This window comes from Syngnathus scovelli, chromosome 12, assembly GCF_024217435.2.
Source record: "Syngnathus scovelli strain Florida chromosome 12, RoL_Ssco_1.2, whole genome shotgun sequence".
In the NCBI taxonomy this organism is placed as follows: Eukaryota; Metazoa; Chordata; class Actinopteri; order Syngnathiformes; family Syngnathidae; genus Syngnathus; species Syngnathus scovelli.
Genome location: NC_090858.1, coordinates 8713772 through 8723103, shown reverse-complemented (window position 1 = coordinate 8723103; position 9332 = coordinate 8713772). Strand labels below are relative to the sequence as shown.

At 43.0% G+C, this 9332-nt stretch overlaps 2 protein-coding genes across 2 annotated transcripts; one reads left to right on the top strand and one right to left on the bottom strand.

The window, feature by feature from the left end:
* Window positions 1–68: 68 nt before the first annotated feature.
* gpr75 (G protein-coupled receptor 75) lies at window positions 69–3227 on the top strand. The gene is made up of 2 exons (XM_049735703.1): window positions 69–600; window positions 765–3227. The coding sequence occupies exon 2, from the start codon at window positions 842–844 to the stop codon at window positions 2477–2479; it is 1638 nt and encodes a 545-aa protein (XP_049591660.1). The 5' UTR covers window positions 69–600; window positions 765–841; the 3' UTR covers window positions 2480–3227.
* A 420-nt stretch (window positions 3228–3647) lies between these two features.
* On the bottom strand, window positions 3648–7278 carry erlec1 (endoplasmic reticulum lectin 1). Its single transcript, XM_049735704.2, has 14 exons — window positions 6917–7278; window positions 6728–6832; window positions 6538–6618; window positions 6349–6426; window positions 6192–6255; window positions 5843–5889; window positions 5543–5766; window positions 5312–5453; window positions 5066–5185; window positions 4936–4995; window positions 4728–4852; window positions 4566–4643; window positions 4405–4480; window positions 3648–4201 (listed from the first exon to the last, which is right to left on the bottom strand). Exons 1-14 carry the CDS (start codon window positions 7055–7057, stop codon window positions 4130–4132), a joined length of 1413 nt encoding a protein of 470 aa, XP_049591661.1. The 5' UTR covers window positions 7058–7278; the 3' UTR covers window positions 3648–4129.
* Window positions 7279–9332: the final 2054 nt, after the last annotated feature.

The window sequence follows — 9332 nt, the reverse complement described above, 5'->3', positions numbered from 1 at the left end:
TGATACTCGTAGCTATTATGAGCTTTTCTAGAGCAGGTGATAAATAGGTCAACTATTTAGTATCGCTAATATTCCAAGATATGCTAGAAGTAGTGGGTTCCTACGCTCCAAAGACAACTAAAATACTATCATTATATGTTAATATATAAATTAATACAAATAAAATTCAGCACGAATTTATTTTTCAATGCACTAGTAACTAGTGCATTGAAAAATAAATTATAGTGACTAGTTAAATGCAGCGCCTCAATTGCTCTGTTCGCATGCGTCGCTGTGACTTCATGCTCGTTTTTTTTTTTTTTTTTTTTTTTAACCAGCTCACGTCCGGTAGTTCCTGGGTAAAAAGAACGGATACATCGCCAAGAGGAGGAATCCACCCGCGACAAATGCACAATAAACACAGAGGCCTGTGCTTGCACACCTCAAATTGCAACGAGGAAGACAAAATGATGCGTTTATTGTCCGCATCTCTAAAAGGCGTTTAAATGGAAATTTATTTTTCGAAGCTGCGGTCCGTTCACGTACCAAAGAGCTGCTTGAAAACAAACGAACATGGGCTTTGTTAAATAATGATGGTCTGCGAAGGGTTGACGAATAACGGTAAGATTTATACATATTTTCGCTGTCTGGATAAAGTGACACGCTATGTGCACAGAAAAAGAACGACTGCTGTGTGTGCATGCACATCGTCATTTTAGTGTACGTATTACTAATCAGCATGAAATATGATTTTCATGGCGCAAACAATTGTTTTTTTATTTCAGGTGGCAACAATGGTGACACGCGCGTCCTCCTTTTCAGAGGATAATGTTTGCTTTTTCATCGGTGGGTGGCTAATAATATGATGAACAGCACGGAGGCGCCATCAGAACTGGCGGATTTGCACAAGCAAGTGAACTTCAATGGCACACAGGCGTCACACAGCCCCCCTATTTGGGCAGTCGTCCACACGGCCACCTTGACCTTTTCCTCCCTCCTCCTCATCTTCATCTTCTGCCTGGGCTCCTATGGAAACCTTGTGGTGTTCCTGTCTTTCTTCGACCCGGCCTTCCGCAAGTTCCGTACCAACTTCGATTTCATGATCCTCAACTTGTCCTTCTGTGATTTGTTTATTTGCTGTGTGACGGCTCCCATGTTCGCGTTAGTGCTTTACCTGGATGCTGGTGGCGTGGATGGCGTGTCCAAGAGCTTCTGCTTTGTCTTCCACCTGACCAGCTCGGGCTTTATCATCATGTCACTGGAGACGGTGGCGGTCATCGCCCTGCACCGGCTGCGCATGGTCCTGGGCCAGCAGCCCAACCGTACCGCCTCATTCCCCTGCACCCTGGCTCTCACAGCCCTGTTGTGGACATCCAGCTTCACCATGGCGGCCCTGCTCACCATGCGGGTGTATCCACGCAGGGACGGTCCCTGCTTGCCCCACTTTGGTCTAGGAGGGGGTCAGGCCGGGTTGGTTCTGTATGCGTACCTTGCTGACTTTGCCTTTTGCGTGGCTGTTGTGTCTGTGTCTTATCTGATGATTGCCCAGACCTTGAGGAAAAACGCTCAAGTGAGGAAGTGTCCTATTATCACCGTTGCGGCCACATGCACCCCACCCCTGCCACCTCTGCCAGCCACAGGCTTTGAGGCCGTGCAGTGTGGTGCCCAAGGCCCCTTGTACCGTGATCAGATGTATAACAAGTTACAAAACGTTCAGACGCACTCTTACGCTACCAGGACCAAGCAACCAGTGGTCCCAGGGGCGGCCCAAGGAGCCACGTGTTGCCAGCTGGTCTCCACAGTCAACCTGGCCACAGCCAAGGACTCCAAAGCGGTTGTCACCTGTGTCGTTATCGTGTTCTCAGTACTACTGTGCTGTCTGCCAATGGCGATCTCCTTAGCGCAGGACGTTCTCACGCCAGAAAGCAGCTTCGCACATTACCAGTTTGAACTGTGCGGCTTTGTCCTCATCTTCCTCAAGTCGGGCATCAATCCCTTCGTGTATTCGCGTAACAGTGCCGGTCTACGGCGCCGTGTGCTCTGCTGCATGCACTGGGCCGCCCTTGGACTGCTGTGCTGCAAACACAAAACTCGCTTGCACGCCATGGGAAAGGGCAGCCTTGAAGTCAACCGGAATAAATCTTCGCACCATGAGACCAACTCGGCGTACGTGCTCTCGCCCAAAGCACAGAGGAGGCTGGTGGACCAGGCGTGCGGGCCGAGTCAGTCCAGAGAGTGCGCCGCTAGTCCCAGGGGTGCACGGAGGCCTCGCCCCGCCAGCACCTCCACGCCCATCAACACGCGCATCGAGCCCTACTACAGTATATACAACAGCAGTCCCTCTGCCGGACCTAGCTCGCCCACCAGCCTCCAGCCTGCCGGGTCGCAGACGTTCGCCTTCGCCAAGTCATACGTAGCCATGCACTACCACACTCACCAGGACACCCTGCAGGACTTTGAGAGTACCTCTGTGCAACAGATTCCCGTCCCTTCTGTCTGAACCCATCTCGGATCAGTGTTATGTTCTGCAGTCAGAGCACTCAAGGCTACAGTTGCAGGTCGGGGTCAAAGGTCAAACTGTCCCAAATTGTCAAAACTCCCAAATCTACAGAGACGATTTGTGAGCTACTTATTTCCCAAAATATGTCTGAATTTTGCTTATGGCAATGTGCCCACTGCATGCACCAGTAATTGACAACCTTAAGTGGACAGCTTGGTGTGGAAGTGCCATCTCTGAGGTAAAATGCAACGCTTTTACTTTCATTATCAGGGCTCTTTTTTTTTTTTTTACTTCATACGCTGGGCTGATTGGGTGGAGGAGATAAGGCAGCCACTGTTGAGAATTGCAAATGTGATCACTCCTACATCTGTTCCGACCAACTATATACTTTATTTTTTAAATTGTATATCTAACAGAAACATTCATATTTGATTTGACTGTTTTCATTAATGTTATGAACCCCATAGGTCTGTGTGTCAACCCTGTGATTGACCGGTGGTCAGTCCAGATTCCTCACAAACGTATTTGATGAGTGGCATAGAAAATGGATGTTAAAAGACAGACTTATAATCGAAAGTTTTTTCCACCGATTATGACTTTTTGACTTCTTAGTACTGTTTCTATAAATCTACCTGCTGCGTTGCACGTGCTGCTACAACCTGGGACAGGTGACTGGCCCACTTAGTTTTCGAGGTTTAATATGTGAACACATGCACACTTTTTAACCCAATAAATGTTTGGCAAATGCTGTGCATCTCTACTCTTTGATTTAAAACAATGTAATTGAAATTTTGTAGATAAGCACTTATCTACAAAAATTCAATTACATTAGTTAAACTAGTTTAACTACACTTTTTGTTGAATAACGACCGTTTAATTTGTAATAGAAAAAAATAGGGGAGTTAAAGAAGATTGAGCATTGTTTAGTATTTTTATAAATTACAACGTGCTGTCACGGTTCAAATTTGCATTACAAACCATTTCAAAGAGTTTTTCCATTCGCAGTATTAAAGCTGCAACAACAGCACCCCCTTGTGGTTCAAGTGTTACTGGATCACCGCAGAGATATAGTAAGACGAATTAATATTTTGTTACTTTGTTCAATCCAAGAGTCCTAGAGTTGTGCATCTTAACAAAATACTCCTTGAACAAAATTCAGAATACTTCATAAAGTTAAAAACAAGTTTTAATCGATTGTATTAGCGACTTGAAAACACCCACCAATGCATAAGTTACACTCACCCTTTGTAACATTTATAAAGCACACCTCCTCACTATTGCAAACTTTTTTAAGACGACAAGTGCAAAGTAGCCGGCAACCATTTGCAATCCTTCCCACACAGTGAATCATGATCTTGTACATTATAAAATCATTCTGGTAGAAATATGTAATATGGACAGTAAATCCGCATCATCCTTGAGCAATTTATTTAAGCTACAACCAAGTTGGGTGAGGCAGTGCTGTGGTTTGTTCCACCGCTCAGCCACCGCTCAGATCATGACATCTGGATTGTCTCTGGAGCTCCTCAGCAACCTCAAGTCCAGCTTCAAAATCACCACAGTTTGAACCTTTGTTGGTCTTAAGCGTTGCATTATTTTGTATGCTTGGCTCTTCTTCACTACTCGGCCTTCTCCTCCTCTTTGGACCGTTTAGCTGTAAATGGACAGAAGCCCGTGTTCATCTGCCGAGTCAAGAATACTGCATATGACTGAAGATTCAACCTGAGACAAGAAAATGAATTCAATGTGGCAAAGACAAACCATCAAACTGTTCAAACCATATCATTTTGTCTGACAAATGTCCACTAGCTTAATGGAAGCATGCTAAGTAATGTTTGTTAAGTGAAAGTTCATAGAATATATAAAAAAAAAAATCTCTCGACTGTCTGCACAAAAGCAATTAACTGTTTGACGAGCACAATTACCCCGAGGACGTATTGGCAAGTCTGAGGTTCCAGCATATAGACGGTGACTGCATGGGGAGACTCGGACTCTTTGCATCTGATGTAAGAACCAGAAGAGGGAGTCAGTAAAGAAAAACCTGGTTCTAAGTCAACTCAGATAACGCTTAACACTCTTCACATACTTTAATTTGACAATAACTTGACGGGGCTTTCCTGTTAGATCGCACACATCGCCATGGCCGTAGAAATGGGAGACCAGCCTGCAGAGAGGCATTTAAAAAAAAAAAAAGTCAACATGGACAATAGGGTTTGATTTTGATTGAGGAGCAGTGTCGACTGCATACTTGACTTTCGGCATTCCACTGTCTTTTAGCTGGTAAGATCGAGCCACGTTCTTCTTGGACCATTCAATGTGTTCCTTGGCATTCCAGCTACCAACCACCACAATGTTCTTGGCTTGCTCTTTGTCCTGAAACACCAGAGCAACAGGAACTCAATGCATGAATGATTTACATGCTTCCTCAACAGACACACAAGTAAAAGCATTCTCACCTCGTGGTACTGATGAACGTGTTTTCCATAACAGAATTCATATTTCCACCATCCAACCCCCTGAAAAACACATCACCCTGACATCAGCGTGGTGACTGAATGGCCTCCGGCTCAACTGACGATGCCTCACCCCGTGTAAACAGTAGGAGCCGCTAAGGAACTCCCTGACCAGCTGCTCGTCTGTCAGGCGCGATATGTGAGTGGGTTTGTGTGTGAAGGCTTTCTCTCTTGTTGGTGGCGCCGCTGCCTCCTGTTATTAAGTAGAACAAATATAAGACTTTTACACTGTCTTTTTTTTTTTTTCCACCAGAGTTTCTTCCTATTAAGATACGTTTGCCCTTTCAGGCACTGTATACAAGACTGTTGGATCACTGACCTCTCTGTGCTCTGCAGTGGTGCTGAAAGGAGGCTTAAGCTGCGCCTCCTGCTCCTTGTTCAGCTGGGCAAGACGCTGAGGCCGCAGCGGCGAGCCAGCCAGCGCCTGGCACAAGATGGCGTTAACTGGAGACGACTTAAACCTGCACGTCACATAAAAGGAGGAGTTGGTATGTTTAATCTGCTTTACCTGTGGTGTAAGATCATGAAAAGCATTTTTAAGAGTTTCTACCTGTATTTAGGGTGCGCACAGAGCAAAGGGGTCAGCACCACCACCTCATACTGGCATGAGGTGACCTCAGCGATGGACAGAATCTCATGTTTGGCCTCCGGGTGACACACATACAGAACGGACGTGGAGCGCGGCTTGTTCTCTTTCAGCGCACAGGGTGTCCCGTTTCCCATTTCCAGTGAGTAATATGGAGTCAGCTGACCTTCGATGTTCTTAGACTGCACCTTCATGAGAACATGTACGATATATGTCACATTTATAGCGGCAAATATAGCGCACTGTTCAATTTGTGAAGCTTACTTCTGTTTCGGGTGCTGACTGAGCCATGTCTGTCTCTTCTACTTTGGCTGACATAAGAAATGCATTGCAATATATTATCAGATAAAAAAAAAAAGATGCATTGATTAATAAGAATACACAGATAGTTCAGACTATTACCAAGGTTTAAACATTTTGAAACTAGACAGCATAGAGTTACTCTTCAGAAAAAAGTAAAAATAGCACAAGTGAAATTTGATTAAGATACAGAATTTTGTCTGGTTGTATTTTCAAATTGCAGTAAATGCTGAATGAGAACCCAATGATGCAGGTTATTTTTTTTCAAGATACACATTTTCAAAAATTGTTGGAAGATGAAAATACAACATACCCATTTCTTTTCCTTTTCTCTTCCCTGATAAATTTCCCAAGAAATACTCCTGAACATTTACTTTCTGTGGATACACACATTATCACGATTTTTATCAGTGTACTATCAAAACAGTGGTAGCTTTTAATTTCATCGAGGTTCTTCTCAGAACACCAACCTGTCCCATCTCCTTCTCTTCATGATACTGCCTGGCATGTTTTCCGTGACATACTTCATACGTCCAGTAGGATTCGATCTGCCAGCCAATAAAGAAAAGTATTTTAGTTGTACTCCACCAACCAGCAGTAGTACACACTATGCGTGTGTAATCAGATGCAAGCAAAAGTGAGACGATCAGCAAGCTTACTCTGTATGAGCAGCTGCTTCGTTTGAACAGAGGCTCCAAAAGTTCAGATGGACTTGGCCCGCTGTATTCCTTCTCATCGTCCTGAAATTTAAAAACAAAAAACACAAATGAGGTCACAAGAATATTAATGATCCTAACCGGGCAACACTCTACACAGGCAACCTAAACTGGGCTGAGGCTGTGCCATTACCTCTTCTCCAGAGGTCACCGAAGGTAGGAGGCATTTGTACTTCTCCTTCTCTATCGTGGTCATGATGACAAAGTTGTCTTCCTTGTAAAGTGCCCCCGACGTGGGCTGATGTACACAGACATTGATCTCTGGTTGAGCACATTTTTTAAGTTAACAACGCTTTAAGAAGCGAAAGCAAAGGATGCATACCGGTGTGATTTCAGCCCCGGGCCATGTGATTTTAAAAGGAATTTCATCGGTGAAGAAGGGCTGATCGTCACCGTGTGCTAAAACGCTGAGGCACAGCTCCAGAAGCCCACCGATCATCACCAACACAAGCCTGGCCATCATCTCCGTCTCCGGCCACTGAGCGCCAATCAGGCGCTCCTTATGTACAACTTCCGCGTGTTCCTCACTTAGACTCCAACCTGCGAGATGAATTCAGAACTGGCCCCAAAATATCCGGGTTGAAATCCGTTTGGTAATAAATTAGATCATTTGTAATGTCAACACGCCAGCAAAACACAGGAAGTGAGCGCTTTACTTGCCACGTCCTTTTCCGGGTGTTTATTTCGTGATCAAATAACAACAGCGACATGCGCTGGTAGTATTCGGCCAAGACATTCACCCAGTGTGTCGCCTGATCACTTTATCAAAAATATATAGATACATATCTGAAATTGGAGTATGGACAATGACATTAGCCAAACTGACGCGTTGATAAAACAATACTCCCTTCAAAAATATAATGCTGATGTTTGTTTGACGCGTTATAAAGGTGTTATTTCAACAATAGTTGTTATTGTTCGTGAGATTTGTAGAATGAAATAAATAAATAAATAAATAAATAAATAAATAAATAAATAAATAAATAAATAAATAAATAAATAAATAAATATACATGACCTCATCTGCCTTGACATATGTATTTAGTTGTATTTAGTTGATAGTACTTTAGTTGTCTTACTCACTAGCAATAATAATACTCGATAAGGCACTTTACATTGCATGGGAATATCAAAGTGCAAAGTAGTAGTAATTATTGTCTTAATTGAACATCATTTAGGGCGCACACGTACAGGTTTTTTTTTTTTTTTTTGAAGAGTTGGAAGTCTCCACAATATAATTTGGTTTCACCTGGTGGTGGAGCTGTTGATATGGGAATGGATCGTGATAACACTGACTGCGATACAAAGAAAGAGGACTGGGAGGGGGAATTTTGGACTATAAGAGAGGAGTCAAGCAAGACAAACGTCCCATAAGATCTTTCTTCCTCACCCACGTTTCCCTCATACCTCTGACTCACCTCTGTCGACAGTGTCGATATTACGTATTGATTAAAGTCTGCATGCAACTTTCATGGATGAATCGACGGCAAGATACTAGATGAATTCAGCTCGTTCCCATGGAAACTATTATATTATTGAAATAAGATATATCAGGGTCACATCTGACAATTAAGTATTGATGCACCAATAGACTCCGTAAACTACAGAATTTTGAAAGCTTCTTATGAACTGAAACATGAAGGCCTCGTTCCCCAAGGCGCAAGCATGTTATAATAACATGAGTTATGACGTAATTGGCGGAAGGCGATTGCGCGGCGACGTCATTCTACGTGCGTGCGCTACGGCCGTTCTCACTATTGACGTTGAGTTCACGAAAATTAAAGAAATAAACAATATGTAATAAACAATTTTTGTGTATTATTTAAACATCACAAACTATATAATACAACATCTCACTGGCGTCATGGTACATCAACATGCCGAGCTGATATTGCCATAACCGCTAAGTGCGTGTTTTGCGCTTATTATTTATTTTTTTTTACCTTCAAGAGAATCAGTAAGGACGTTGTACGGTCGCACACCACGCTCGTTGTTTTTCTACCCACACAGAATGTTTTGTTGAGGTTTTGCCCCGAATTTCTCAAGTTTATAATTTGAGCAATTTCTTTTTAGGAGAACCAGCGAGGATGTCACAGTCGCACATTGTGCTCGTTTTTGCTCTATGCAACAAATTTGGGATAAAATATTTTTCTCCATGAACGTACACAAATCCCTTTACAATATCGGATTGGAAACGTGCCATCAGTGTCATCCTGTGTGATTCCATACAACAGCCTGAACTAAATATTCTCAATGACGCCCTTCATGCATACCCCACTCTATGTATAATTGATACAACTGTCATTCCGCCAAGTGTATTACAGTAACATAAATCTGAGAGGAAAGGAGAGAAATGCATCTTAACACTTGATGTTCTGCAACAAGATTAAGAGATCTTGACCCGTCACCTAAAAATACATACCAACTGTGTCAGATGGCAGATCAATATTGTCACTTTTTGTATGCTTTCTTAATGACATTTGGTATTGACTCATGTGCAGCTTCTCTACATGCCGGGGTTTGTATTCTAATGTTTCCCTTGGCAAATATGACACTGTTTAAATGTCATATTGATCATTCTTGATGGATCTGTCGATGTAGAATGCAGAAGCTAGAAAAGCTCCATATAAAAGAAGCGAATTTATGATTTATTGCAGAGCTACAGCCTATCTGCTATTTCTCATTTTATGGCAACAATGTAAAAAGGTAAAACATTGTAGTTTGCAGTAAATAACTGA

What these genes read in the sequence shown, in the direction of transcription:
- gpr75 (XM_049735703.1), top strand. Translation starts at nt 842, where the DNA reads ATGATGAACAGCACGGAGGCGCCATCAGAACTGGCGGATTTGCACAAG.
- erlec1 (XM_049735704.2), bottom strand. Translation starts at nt 7,057, where the DNA reads ATGATGGCCAGGCTTGTGTTGGTGATGATCGGTGGGCTTCTGGAGCTG. An exon ending in AGTCAGCACCCGAAACAGAA is followed by an intron (nt 5,767 to 5,842) that starts GTAAGCTTCACA and finishes GTTCTCATGAAG; the next exon opens with GTGCAGTCTAAGAACATCGA. An exon ending in CTTGCCAATACGTCCTCGGG is followed by an intron (nt 4,202 to 4,404) that starts GTAATTGTGCTC and finishes TTCTTGTCTCAG; the next exon opens with GTTGAATCTTCAGTCATATG.